This window comes from Anomalospiza imberbis, chromosome 2 (genome assembly GCF_031753505.1).
Source record: "Anomalospiza imberbis isolate Cuckoo-Finch-1a 21T00152 chromosome 2, ASM3175350v1, whole genome shotgun sequence".
Classification (NCBI taxonomy): Eukaryota; Metazoa; Chordata; class Aves; order Passeriformes; family Viduidae; genus Anomalospiza; species Anomalospiza imberbis.
In genome coordinates this window covers 60034426-60049107 of record NC_089682.1, presented here as the reverse complement: position 1 = coordinate 60049107, position 14682 = coordinate 60034426, and the positions used below count along the sequence as shown (strand labels likewise).

General features: G+C 40.9%; 1 protein-coding gene across 6 annotated transcripts; it reads right to left on the bottom strand.

The window, feature by feature from the left end:
* Positions 1-1180: 1180 nt before the first annotated feature.
* GJA3 (gap junction protein alpha 3) lies at positions 1181-14207 on the bottom strand. 6 transcript variants are annotated; one of them, XM_068181324.1, is made up of 4 exons: positions 12791-14204; positions 12492-12582; positions 6352-7860; positions 1181-3446 (listed from the first exon to the last, which is right to left on the bottom strand). In XM_068181324.1, exons 3-4 carry the CDS (start codon positions 7841-7843, stop codon positions 3310-3312), a joined length of 1629 nt encoding a protein of 542 aa, XP_068037425.1. In that variant the 5' UTR covers positions 7844-7860; positions 12492-12582; positions 12791-14204; the 3' UTR covers positions 1181-3309. The 6 variants fall into 6 exon arrangements, with proteins under 6 accessions (XP_068037425.1, XP_068037422.1, XP_068037424.1 ...); XM_068181321.1 differs by having other exon boundaries at positions 12481-12675; positions 12787-14203; XM_068181323.1 differs by having other exon boundaries at positions 12492-12675; positions 12787-14203.
* Between the last annotated feature and the right edge of the window lie 475 nt (positions 14208-14682).

The window sequence follows — 14682 nt, the reverse complement described above, 5'->3', positions numbered from 1 at the left end:
TCAGCTCCCTTGGGAGTACTCTGTTTCTTCTTCAAGTGACAAAATTGTGGAATATGCATCTAAATAGAAAGCTTGCCAGATATATTTGTAGCAAAAAGTGCTCTTGATCAGAGGCAAGAGAGTTATCAGCTAGTATTACCATACCACTTAATGCACTTCCTTAGCTTATGACTGCCAAGCACAGTCTTAGTACTACCCATATTATACACCTGACAGCCTGCTTTACCCCTGCCAGTAATGAGAGATAGTGAACAGTCTGGTTTACCATATGGATACAATCAGCTAATGCAGAGGCAGCACTGCCTGAGCACAAGGAGGCACCACAAAAATATGCTTGACTGTACTCCCATGAGAAGCACTCAGTACAGCAGGGCATACCAGACCTACCAGATCCATGTAATAATAATGAAATGTGCTGCAAATAAAAAAATGTTTTACAAAGCCTTCATACTTAACAGTTCTGGAAGACACACTTAGTCTTGCCTACATTGCTGCTTTCCACAAGTAAAACTTCTCAGAAATCTGGCCCTGGCCTCTTCACGGGACTAGACAATGTTTAGACTGACCTGCCTTTAATACACTGTACATTTTCAGTGCAGCATTGAGTTACACTTCTGCATGCTAAATTGTGAACATTCCTATAAGGGGCAAATCAGCAAATTTCAAATGCAGTGGACACCCCACATTATCCCCAGCAAGGACACACTTTCTCTGCACTAAAATCCTTCATGCATTTATAGGTAACAGTCTCATGGCACAGCAGCTAGATGGTTAAATCAATGTTAGTGTCAGCACTGGGGGGAAAGGTGGGAGGTACTGCCAATGCCACACTGCACAAGATGAACAGTGACTCCTGTGTCAAGGCAAGTGCCAAGAGTGAAACCTGGATTTGGTGGAAGGCAGAAGCAGACCTCCCATTGATGTCAAGACAGTCAGCATTTCACCGTGCACATGCTCAAGTGGGTCTTGTTCCCAGGTGTCTTCTGGACTGTGAACTTCCTTTGAAACCACTGGGAGTTCTGCACGGAGACAGGTTTCAGCATCCGGTTTTCCAAGAGATGCAGTTCAGTGAGCACTTCACATGATGAAGGGAAGCAGCAGTGTAAGTGAATAAAGGGAGGGAGCTAACTCTTCTGTCACATTAGTATTATGTGAAAATTTAATCTAGAAGAGACAATGCTGTGGTACAAAAAGTTTATTTAGTCACAATTTTGTAAACATATGAGGTAAATTAACATTTACATCAACTTGCTTCTTACAGAATTTAATATACAAGGCACTTTCTGAAGACAGTACTGTTTGCTGATTTGATTGTTACTACAAGTTCCTGGCTGCTCAGAAAACTTGCTATGTTTTTTGTCAGATCCTGTCATGTAAAAGACAAGCATCTGGAAAGCAACAAGAAAGTTCTGCATAAGCTTTCTTATGCTTTAGAATCCTTTAACTGTGAGAAACAGTGGCAATGCAAATAGCAATGTACTCTCCACCTTAAAATATGCTCACACGTCTTGCATAACTCTTCAAGAACTGAAAACTCTAGAATTAGATTGGCATCTTACAGCAAACTTAAAATGTAAATCTACAATTTAATACATCAGTATTTTTAGTTTATGCAAATAGTGCCACTGCCTTTAATGGTCTTATTTGCAAAAGTTAAAATAACTTGCATGAAATTGTATTTGCAGGCCCAGAACTATGTTTTTGCCTAGAAAAAAAAAATCATTTATTTTTTGCAAAATCTTCTACAATGTAACAGTGCAGTGTTTATTCACAAGTACTTTGTCTGAAATTTTAAACCAGGCTGCAAATTTAGCTTGTAAAGGACATATGTCGCAGCTAATTTTTGACATTGAAGCTCTAAACACACAGGAAGGCATATGAACAACAGTGAATCTTAGTTTATTTGGCAATAATTGAATTCATGATGAAAAATGTATTTTCCATGGTGTGCTCCCTATATATCCAATGCCCATATTTTAATTATACAGAGAATGCTGATACTATGCATCAGTGATCAGGTTAAATTTAATGGTACTGCCTTATGTCTGAAGAGTTCCTGTGTTATAGTAAGACATTTCTCTCATGTTAAACACATTGGCAGAGTCATTCTTTTACTTCTTATACAAATGTAAACTTAGAAAGCAGTTTATTTCATCCAAATGTGCAATCTGAAATCAAAAACCGAATGTAAACTTCAGAAAATCAAAATTACAAGAGCACACTTTTCAGAAGAAGAATCAAAGTAAAACATTTGGAATTTAAAAAAAAAAAACAACCCAGCCTATTAAAATCCATGGTGTTAGTATCCATATAAAACAAAAAGAGCTGGGGGCTCAACACTCTGCTCCTACAGACTGCTGTCACCCACATGAACTCAGTGGAATACAACAGTTTGGAGCAGCTGAGGAGGTGGTCTCATGACTAACCAAAAAAGGACCTAAATAGTGATCTGATACTTAAAGCTTGCTTTTATTATTTTACTGATCCTACACTTATGTATTCATACCATAAAATAATCTTAAGAGCTGCATAATGTCAGACATTTAATTAGCTCTAAGTGCCTTGTTGAACAACAAATATACTGCAAAAAGAGTAGTACATCATACACCTGGTAACTTGTTCAAAGAGTATCTTTTTTCAGTTTTCTTTTCCATAGTTTACCTCAGCATATTTTTTAACTTCAAGTAAGAGAGAGAACAAGTTTTCCCAAAATTATTCTACTCAAAGAGCAAAAATTAGTGGTTTTTTTTTTTTCAGTCTGCTTAATATCAGGCATGATTCTGCTCTGACTTCTGCTTTTGTGATAACTTACCTACAGGTTTCATCTTAGCTGTGCACATGAGGTCTTTCAGAATTGTGATTTGAATAGCCACATGACCAGGCTAAATCAGGGTATCACTTGTTACCACTTCCCATGAAACTCTGTAATTAATTGACATGAAAGAGTCGATGACTTAGAAATTAGCAGATAAGTTTGGCCAATAGACTCTATTCTGCAAGTCAGGGGGTGTTTGTACATATTTTCTAGAACTGTGGAATTCTGCACAGAATTTGACACTTGACTCACAGGATGTTGAATGCAGTGATCGTTCATGAGTGAAGTTTAAAGTCCTCAAAATTGGCCACACCAGTAAGATTTTTCTTTCAACAAATCTGAATCCAGATGTGATGCATCAACTACAAGCAGTTGTAAGCACTAAGGAGTTCTGCCAAAGGTTACCTGGGCTTAAATGAAGAAACAGTTACTGGACTCCAAGTGAAACTGTAGGCAATGAAGAGGCTTGACGCTGCATAGTTACGTGATGGAACTTAAGCTGATCTTAAAAGCGCAACCTGTGAGTTGTAGCTTTGCTTTCTCAGACCAGGACTGCCTGGATGCAGAGGCTGCTCTCTCAGACTTCTCTTAGGGGTTGCAATAGAGTTACATTTCTCCCCCCGAGCTTCACCTAACAGGAAAAATCATCTTTTAGAGCTTTCCAGTAGTTACTCTGGCTGAAAATACCATATATTCCACAAAAGCATCTGAACTTTCTGCAGGTCTAACCACACACATTAACTTGAAAAGGTCAGCCTAGGTCTCAGTTGATCCTAAGTTAAATCTATCTCTCTTACTATTTTTTATATACAATATGGATGCATTCCTGCAAGACACACTCTGTGAGGGTAGTACTAAATTAAGGGCTGCAAGGTGCAGAGCCCCATCAAACAACATCAGTTTTGCTCTCAGGAAGTGATACAAAAAAGCACACATTCCAGGTGGTCTGGCTTATATAAATACACTCCAGAAAGACTTTGACTTCATTCTTCAGAAGCACAGAACAAAGGAAAATATAGCCCATAAACTCCAATGCACTAAAACACAGAGATGCATATATTGCATTATTTCAGCAATGTAGTTAACTGGCATTTATCAAAACTTACAAAACTGCTACTAGAGATGCTAGTAAATCTAAAAATTTTGAATCTTAATCTCTGCCTTTGTTTATATCTAGGCAACTTCATCAGCTTCAGTCTATGTTTAGCATAGACTAAACAGAAAGCATAGATTCAATAGAAAGCAGAACTTGCCTTTTTGTTTTCCTGCAGAAAGGGTTTTTATGGCTTATAACAGAAAATCCTTGACAGCATGCCTGAAGCTGAATACTTAATAATAAATATCTTTATTGTACTATTACACATTGACTTTCAATGCAGTGGCTGCCCTTAAGATCCATGGCAGCAGAAGGACTTCTCCTCACCTGGTTCAACACAAGCAGGACAAGGAAGTCATGAGACGGCATGCCCAAAGGTTGCAGAATACTGCTTCTGATCATAAGAAGTTCATTGTGACCACTCAGAAAGCAGCAAAAATGTTTAATCTTGAGTGGTGGAAATATATTTTGACTGTTGAATAAAATAAGCACACTCAGGAAAACATTTAACAGCAGAAATAACTGGTAATGTTAACTACTTGCTACAGGTTGACCCTGCTTTGCCTGAGTAAGGACTGCACTGCCAGGCCAAACACTTTGAAGATGCAAAGGGTTATCCCAGTGTGTTTGATTGCTCTTTTCCAGTTACAGTACGTTCGATTTATAGCAGCAACAGGACTGACTCCAAGCTTTAGTTCTTTTGGATTTTGCTTAGAAAAGAAGTTGGGCTTAATTCTGTATTTCTTTTGTACTGAAACTCTCCTGAGCCTATTCAGGCATGCAGAATTCTAACATCTTGTTTAGGAGGGAATAAAGGACAGAGCCTGTTGAAAGGAAAGATGCACCTTAGAAAAAAAAACGCTAGTACTTTCCTTCACCCATTTTTAAGGGACACACACATTTTTCAAAAGCAGGATTTCAATGTCTTTTCTAAGGCCCAAAATCTAAATTTCTACTGGCTCCCAAAACTTCATGTGAATGTTAGTCTTGCTTGAATAAGGCCTGCAAGATCCATTCCCAAATCTTGCTCCTTGTTAAATTGAAAGGAAATTCTGAAAGCGACTTCAGCTGGATCAGGATAGACCCTTCAGCCACCACATTGCCCAGATATTTTAGCCACCTTTTCTGCAATACAATATTATCTAAGTCTGTTTTCACTGACGTAAAGACACTACAGATTGATGTTAAAGGGTACACAACAGGAAATAATGTTGCTTTGGGAACTTCACCATTAGTAAGTTTCTTTCCTCTTACATTTTCTTGTCAGATCAAAGATCAAACTAAAATTAAAAAGTACACAGTCAAGTAAATTTAAACCTACAGATTATTCTCAAAATGTTCAAATACTTAAAAATAAGCACTCAAGTTTACTTCTAAAAAGCATTTTTCCAACAAACTTATGCTGATATCTAACAGGCTAAAATGCAGAGCTGTACTTTATCCTAATTGTTTGTCCATGGGCAATGTATGGAGCCACAGTGTATTGAAATCATAATCCTTGCTTTCTGAAGAGAAATTGTTCTGTGTAATAATTTCCAAGGTGTGGTTTGAATTCCTGTCCTCCTGTAAGCAATTTTAGAAGTCAGCTAAAATTATAGTCAAACATGCTCAAACATATTTGCAGGCTTATAAACATAGTTGTGATCATGGTTGGCAAACACTGGATAGAAGGTCAAACTGAACACTTCCTAAGAGGTCAAGAGTAAAAAAAAATTATGGAAAGAAGAACCTCAAAAATCTATTCCAGGGGCTCCCTAAACTTTGCCTGGCCGAGGACTGCATTGGTGACTTGCCATGAACACAAAAGCTTGATTAAGTCACATTATATGGAAGAAACTGAGTTACCTTTAATATGGCAAGTTGGTCCGTAGACACAATAGGTGCCAAGAGGCAATATACCACCCTGATGTTTGCCATAGGGTTATGTAAGATTTAAGAGGAAGAAACTAAGTCATTGTAGCTGCTCATGTAGAGCTTCTGGGAAAGAGCTGAAGTGAAGGCAAGGGCAAGAGGGAGACGACAGCCAGGTGCACGGGCACCAGGGATATTAACATTTTTCTCAGATGAAAGTCAACCTCGGGGCACACGACCCGAGCTACCATCCCCACCTGTTATCTGTGCAGGCCTCCCCTACGGCTGCCCTTGAGGGATCTGCTGTGAACGTGAAGAAAAGTGGGACTGGTCCCCTGGCCCACGGGCTGTGCTTCGGTCACCCCTGACCTATTAGAAAACGTTGATAATTTTCCCCACTACAACTCACAGAGTGCAAAAAACAGCAAGCGTCTAAGTTTGAAGCCCAGGCCTTCTCACCCACGCCAGGCCTGGCCTCCCCAGGCAGCTCCCCTGCCCACTCCACCTTCCAGCACCTGCTCCCCCGAGCAGGGGCGACCGCCTTACACGGCCAGGTCGTCTGACCGGGCTCTGCAGCTGCTCGACTTACTGGCCCTGCTCAGGCGCCGCGTGTCTACGAGCAGCGGTGGCTCGTGCATCTCCACCGTGGTGCAGGCAGCTGAGACGGGCCGTGCCCCCGACAGCTCCACCTCGCCCTCCACATCCCACTTGCTGCCGCTCGCCCCGCTCAGGCTGCTGCTGCTGCCGCTGTTGGCTGCGGCAATGGGCAGCACAGCTGGGGGTGGAAGTAGCTGCTCCAGTGGCTCTTCCTGCTCAGGAAGGGGATGCCGGATGCTGCTGGGGGTAGAGGAGCCTGCTGAGCTGGAGGAAACCTTCCCCTGGTGCTCAGCTGCCATGTTGACCCAGTTCTGCTCGGATGTCAGGGCACGGCTGCTGCTGTTGAAGTAGTTGATGGCAGCTGGCGTGGGTGTGGGGATGGGGGTCGGGATGGTGACGGGAGTGGAGATGGGCGTGGGAGTCACAGCACGGTGCCTATCTTCAGGAACCTGTGGAGCAGCAGGGTAGCTTGCCATGGACGTCGTGTTGGAGGGGGGCCGTGGTCTTGGAGCAGCTGTAGCATAGTAAGATGCCATGGTCACTGGAGCCAGCAGCGGTGTGACAGCACGGGTGTCAGGCAGAACAGGGGGTGGCGTGGCAGTCGTGACCACCACAGGTGGTGCTGGCGGTGGCAGGAAAACAGGTTTGGACTCCCCTGTTACCATAACTGGTGTCATTGTTGCAACAGGCATCTCTAGGATGTACTGACTCGTCATGCCCTGCTTGAGCTTCTTCCACCCCAAGTGATATATCTCAAGCATGTTCAGCAGCAGGGAGACTGAGGCCACCACCAACATGAAGATGATGAAGATTGTCTTCTCAGTGGGCCTCGAGATGAAGCAGTCCACAGTGTGTGGACAAGGTGAGCGGCTGCACTGGTAGACTGGCTTTAGCTCGAAGCCATATAGGAAGTACTGGCCCACAATGAAGCCCACCTCAAACAGTGTCTTGAATATGATATTGAAGACATAGGTACGGAGCAAAGCACCCCCCATACGAATTCTACCACGTTCATCACGGATTGGGAGCTTCTCCTTCCCCCTTTTGACAATAGATTGATCTTTGACGTTATTGCTGCCTCCTCCACCACCGCTGCCAGATGCTGCTGCTACTGGGTAGTTGCCATCTTTGCTGCTTCCCTTCTTTTTCAGCTCCTCTTTCTCTTTCCTTTTCTCCTCCATGCGTACAATGTGCAGGACATGGCCCAGGTAGATGAGGGTTGGAGTGGAGACAAAAATGATCTGCAGCACCCAGAAGCGGATGTGAGAAATGGGGAAGGCTTTGTCATAGCAAACATTTTCACAACCAGGTTGCTGAGTGTTGCATGTAAAGTCTGACTGCTCGTCTCCCCAGACCTCCTCAGCAGCAGCCCCCAGCACGAGGATCCTGAAGATAAACAGTACCGTCAGCCAAACCTTGCCAATAACCGTGGAGTGCTCCTGCGCATTCTCTAACAGTCTCCCCAGAAAGCTCCAGTCACCCATTGTTTCAGATTTCTAACCTACAACAAGAACATCAGAGCAATTAGAGCAATGTTAAAACACCTTGTAATTGCACAATGCTGGGGCAGAAAAGATTGATCCTCAACAAATGATATTTCTTATCTTGCTTTTGCAGAATACTGCACACATACATTAAGAACTAGATAACCCTAGAACCACACAACCATGGGCTTTGGTGAGCACAGAAGGGAGATGTTTAAAATGCTCTCACAGAGCCCATACAGGTTTAAATGCCTATAGAGAACTGGCAAGAAGGAGTTGTAAGTTAGAATTTCTACAATAAAATAATATTATTTCTGTTTCCTCCATCTGAGATGGCTCTACCTACTCCTGCTTTTATTTAGAAAATAACAGGTAGAAATCAGATTGATTAAACAGAATAATGCTACTATAAATGCAATGGCATTGGTATCCAGAGTGTGATGCAAAGTCTGCCTAACTCTAATAATTTTATTGTTATCAAAACTTATTTACTCCAGCAATCAGGAAGTTAGTAATAGGTCTCTGCTATTTTCAAACTGTATAAACACAGTAAAATAATTACTCAAAACCTATGGAATTTAGTGTTGAATTTTGGAATTTGTACAACTCAACAAGCATGGTCTCAAAGCCTAAGCATGTTTGAATTTGTTTATTTCTAAAAAAACCCAGTCATTTTAATAACTTGAAATATTGGGAAGAATGAGAAATTCTGCAAGGAATGGTGAAAAGATTTCTGTGCTATTTCCCCTACTGTCCTGGCATTTGATGTTACTGAATCATACTTACTACAACATCATCAAAACAAAACAAAACAAAACAACAAACTCAAGGTCACTTCAACTATAATACAGAGATTTTCTTGGAAAATAGCAGAATTACATCCTATGACCTTATTTCTGTGACAAACAACTGGCATATATTCTCTGCAGTTTCCACCAATTCATGCACGATGGGCTTCCCAAGTCCAATTCTAGGCAGAAACACAACTGCTGATTTGAAAAGTCTTGAAGTGCGAGATTTTTTTTAATATCAGATTCCTCACAAGCTTCCTCCAATTGAGAAACAAGAGAAATCTCCTAGTATCACTTCTCTTATCCTTGGCCTGTTCCTAAGTGGATTATATGTAAGAATACCGGAATATATGTAAGTACAATCCATTCCCCTAATAAACTCACTTCTATATTTTATATGTCAACCTTCAATGAAAGACAAAATAAAAAAATTTGCTTTCAGCTAACTTCATTACCTTCAGATATACTTGTATCATAATTGTAATTCAGATTTAACAATTTGCATACAAAAAAAAAACACTATCAGAAAAGTAATTATCTCCTTGTTTAAAAATATTAGCATATTATATATATATAACTGAATTACATCTTACTATGCTTATATTTCTTATGCAAAAACCTGAGTGTCTTACAATTCCCGAGAAAATAAAAAGGTGTTCATCACTACAGCTAGGAATTTACCACTGAAGAAGTGTACTATTCTCATCATTATAAGAGTGTAATTTCCAGCAAATATGTCACTGTTTTTCCAAAATCTATCCTGAACTCCTTTCAGTCTTTTAGTTAATGCAATGAAAGAAATTAAATTTATTTAAGGTGCTTTTTTATAACTTGATTTTCCTGTAAGACAATGAAATACCTATAACTGCAGAGCAGTATGCTTTCACACAAAAGGCAACAACACATCCATTAGTATTCTGCAGGTCTATAAATCCTGGTATACCAATTCATTTTTTATCACACAAAGTTAATTTAACAAAAACTCCCACTAAAAATACATCTTTGATATTCTTCAAAAATGCATTCCCTTAATATAAATGAATTATTTTTCCAACATAATATGATAAACTACAAACGATGATACTAACAACCAAATACTGATTTTATGTACGTATGTTCCCTGTCCTGAAACTTTTTTTAAAAATATATTCAGATTCTTTTTGAAGAATGTGTTTTTTCTCCTCTTAAAATAGTAGCCCAAAGCTACTATAATGTTATAGCATTTTTATAGTCTTAATTTAATATGTTTATATTACTTTAAAATTTAACCATCCATCTTAATTTTATAAAGTTTAAAATATTTTGGCTGGTTAAGTAATTTTAATATTGACAAATCATAATTTTTAAGGCAAGAATGAATTAATTTTATACTTTTTTAAAACTCAAAATCATTTGAAGATATAACCAATTTAGTTCCATCTTTGAACAGAACTAAATTGTTGTTCGGGGATGTTCTCATTAAGAGTGGGAAAATGTAGGAAAAGCAAAATAAATAAGGTGATATTTGATGGATTAAAGAAGTTTAGCATAAATCCAAGTTCAGTATTTCCTTTCTCTGCTATACTTGACATTAATCTGTGCCTCTCAGTTCAATACTCTCTGCCTTACTCTTTATTTTCTATCCAGATAAAACAAAATAGACAGCTCAGGTAATGAGCAGGCAATGAAGTCTACAATGAAAACAGGACGTTTTGTGCTTTTCTGAGGATTTATCTACTGATTAACAGAAGAACATTAACAATTTTTATAACTGAAAGATGACAAATAATAAATCCATCTAATTTAATCATTCTCCAATCACTAATACTACTCAAGATTTTTTTTTTTAACTACAGGTCAGCAATGCCCAGGGTGAGTTAATTCAGGACACCAAAGACATGACACAATGCACTTCTGAGAGGATACACATAAAAAAGCTATTTTAGCGCTTACGTTAGCTAAAATACTTATTTCTGTGTATTAGAGTGTGCAAATTCATCCTGCACACCAAGAGAAAGTGTTTAAGCCATGAGCAGACAGATACTTCACAGCATCTCCACTGCACAGAGGTGAAAAATCTTAGTGTACATCGTAATATGAAATGCAGCAACTGTTGCCTTCACCAAAAATGTGTCTTGTCCACTGTACATAAATACTGGAAGAACTTTTTTTCCAAGGGCAATGCAAAGTTACATCTCCACCGGCTGGAGAGTTCCCAGAAATCCAGGTCCTGTGTCTTTCTTCACTGTCAATACATTCTTCAGTAAGCAATTCTTAAGGCCAATGTAACTCATCCAAAAATCACACCAACAACTGCAAAGGGGTGCCTTGATACAAAAAATCATTAAATTACATTAAATGAAAACAGAAAGTTCACAAAGCTCAGAGAATATTTTATTTTTTCCTATTGAGTTTGAGAATACCTATGTCTAAATTTAAATGGCCACAACTCAATATTTTAGCTGAGAATATCCCAAGCTTGCTTTTGTAGTATTACATAAAATTCAACTGAACATTATTACTTTCAGTACTACAGAGACAGGCAACTCTTAAGACCTAATCTTCAATATGGATTGTGAAAGGAGACATTTTTTTTTTCTTTTTGGGCTTGGAAAAAATGCAGATTAAGAAATGAAACATCTTTATCTGCATTTCATTATGTCCATGAATACCCACAAGGGAATGACAGAGGATCTGTCTCAGAAAACAATCTAATTCAACAGTATGAAAAGCAAGGACTTCATGAACCTTTGTATGATTTAATAAGAACTGTGACTCTTGTTTATTTGGTGTCCTTTGTTGTATTGTATTCTTGTATTAGAAAATAATTTCTTTCAGACCACACTGAAAAGTGGACATTCATAAAAATTGGCATGGCATTTAAGAATCAATGTTGTGCTATTAATTACTAGTTTAGTACATGCACAAACAAACTTTGCATGTAACAAAGAGAACAAGCAAGCGAGAATAAATTTTAGAAGCTGCGATGTCATATCTATCCCCTGCAAGAGAAGAATAATTATGTGACATCAACAAACTTTCCAGTTATTTTTATTTCTGATGATGTCACTGAAGAGGTTCATTACTATGTGCACTATATGCTCTAGGTGCAAAACTTGACATTTTATTATTTATAAATTTACTCAAACATGTACATGCTTATGTATTTCTATGCACATATGAATACAAGTAAGTACACAGCTGTACTACATACATTGCCAGATTATGACACTTGATGAATTTACGATTTCATTACACTGGTACATCAAAAAAATGTCCCATAACAAATATTTAGAAACTTAACAGATATCCTGGCCTGAATATATTTTCTTAAATTCAGCCCACATTTCCTTTAATTTCTTGTGACAGTCTAAAAACCTGGGATTTAGATTTTTTCGTCAAAATAATATCTATTTTATAAAGCAGTATGCCAAAAAACAAGCTGCTAAAACAACTCGCAATATTTACTTTGGTTTTTTACCAAACAATCAGGAATCTCCACCACTGCCAGGTTCATAACTCTGCTAATTTATATCAGACAAAAGCCGTCATCCTGCAGAAAGTCTGCAGCATCAGCACGTAATTCCAGACAAACTGGCATATGTGCAGGCACAGAATGAGCTACTATAATTTCCAGAGAAACTTAATAGTATTTGGCTATGTATATATATATGAAACACAATGGTGAATGTTTCATAAATCACAACAGAGGTTTCACTGTTCATTTTATAAACTTGTTTAAACGAGGATTTGAAAAATACCTTTCTTCATGCTCCCAGTGTCATACTTTCAGACACAGCTATCACCACTCTCACTGTATTTTAAACACTTGTTAAAAATTAATTCCTTAACTGATCTTGTTATTACCTTGAACTTACTTTACTGCTATGGAGCCTCCTCCTTAAATCCCAGGCAAAACTTCTTTTGACTTCTTCTTGACTCCACTTGACCTCTGAGTGAAAGTTTGGCCTGAGTAAAGGAAAAGCACGAGGAGTGCAGGGCTGAGCCCAGGAGGAGAGCTACACCCGACCTGTTAAACTCCCCTCTTCCCTGCTGGAGCCCCTGCCTGCTTCATTAGCTGTGGGAGAAAAACCGGAACAAAAAGCAACCCCTTTTCTCACCCAGAATACCCAAACGCCACCTTAGAGCTCTAAGGAAGGAAAAGACAGTGACTTACCAGTAAAGCTGAAAGGTGGGAAGGGTGTGGAGCTACCGGGGGACTGCGGAACAGCCGTGGAGCATGAAGGCAACAGTCCTACATCCCGAGTGAGTGAAGCAAGAATGAGACAGAGCTGTCAGGTGCCCACATACCATCAGCCACACAGATCTAAAAACTGCACCATGAGGAGCGAGTGTCCCGCCCCCCGCCCCAGATACACAAAGGAAAGATGAGCCTTTGCGGCATTCAAAGACTCAAGACCCTTTTCCACTGCAGAGAAGAAGGGACTCCAACATTTGAGTACCTGTCTGAGAGGACTTGAGGCAAGTTAAAGTAACTGCAAGGGAGACCCTGTTCAAACTCCTCAAAGTACACTTTTGTACTGTGGAAACAATTTAAATTTTTTCTAGTTTAATTCTAAAATGTTACAGTAGGATTCTCTCGTTTCCCTTTAAAGAGAAGAGGTAAATACCTCTAGTATCTCTGACTACTCAGTTCAATCAATTCTTTGTATCTATGTCAGTGTTTTAAAGACCTAACACACTAAGGATTTCTAACAACATGCTAGGCTTATCTGATTTCTTCAGTGAGTCAGCAATGAACCCAAAAATTTTTTGCCTATAGGAAAAAAAAAAGACACAAATGAAACAACTTTTTTGCTTACAACAGTGGCAAATTTTTACTTCATCAAGCTTCATACCTTCCTGAGAATATTTATTCATGTCAATACTTTGCATCGCTTGTGAGTCCTGCGTGAACAAGTGAGTAACTGGCATGTTTTGGTAACTCTGGGACCAAAGATGTGAACAGAGGTAACAGTCTGGTCAACGCAGGGAGGCCACCCGGCCGTTTTCCCCACTATCAGCAGAAAGTGTTTATATGGGCCAGATAACTCAGAGCTCACCCCAGGGAACCCCGGAACCATCTCGGGTTATGCTCGTGAACTCCATCATTCTGTGCAGCACCACTTAAAACACTGAAAGAAATTTTGTCTATGCTTTATATTTAAGACTTAGCTTTACTCCAAGTGCAAAACTGGCTTGAAATGCGTATCAGTGTTCACATGTTAGTGGCAACTTTCAAGGAAGATATTACACGTCCCTGCACAACCATCCTGGATATTAACACTTGTTGCTTTGTCCTTCACTGCATCTTCTGAGGTACTTGATGAGGTTTGGACACTTCTCCCTGCCACACCAGGCTCAGTTACCGTCCCATCTGCGAGCGCCGCTGCCTGCAGACGGTTCCCTCGCTGCGGCAGGAACAGAGGGACATTGGCGCCAGGGTCCCTTAGGAAGGTATTCAGAGCAGCAGGACCCCCGCCACGACTCCTCCTCAGTAGGACGAGCAGGCTCGGCCCCGCCCTGCCCTTCCCTGGCGCCCATCCCACGGCCGGGCGACTCGGCGAGCGGGCAGAGGCCCCAGGCAGGCTTCCGCCCCCAGCGTGCCCGCGCCCGCGTCCCTGCCCGGAGGCGAGCGGCGCAGCGCAGGGGCGCTCTACTTACGCTTGGCGGGAGGAAGGCTTTGTAAAGCAGCAAAGGCGCGACTCGTTCGGACGAGTCCGGACGGAGATGGCGGATAGGCCGTTTAAGCGGGGGGAAGAGGCGCCCCCAAACTCGGCTGGGCTGTGGCAGAAGCGGCGAGGCGGGGCGGGCGGCGCCGGGAACCTGTGCCCAGCGCCGTGGCCGCTGCTGCCCCGCGCTCCCCGCCCGGCGCTAGCACCTCTGCCGGCCGCCCCGCAGCCACCGGGCACCCGGCCCTCCCTCTGCCCTCCCCTCCCCGCCTCCCGCCGCGGCTTCACACGGAACGGGCCGGCAGCCCCTCTCCTCACCCGGGAGGCTCCAAGCGGACTGTCTCCCTGGATTTTAAAATATTTGTCACTGTGTAGATGACCCATCCCACCTCCGCTG

Excerpts from the sequence above, each read along its gene's own strand:
- GJA3 (XM_068181324.1), bottom strand. The coding sequence starts at position 7,843 with ATGGGTGACTGGAGCTTTCTGGGGAGACTGTTAGAGAATGCGCAGGAG. Across the intron at positions 3,447-6,351 it reads GCGGCGCCTGAGCAGGGCCA|GTGAAGCTCGGGGGGAGAAA; the intron begins GTAAGTCGAGCA and ends TTTTCCTGTTAG.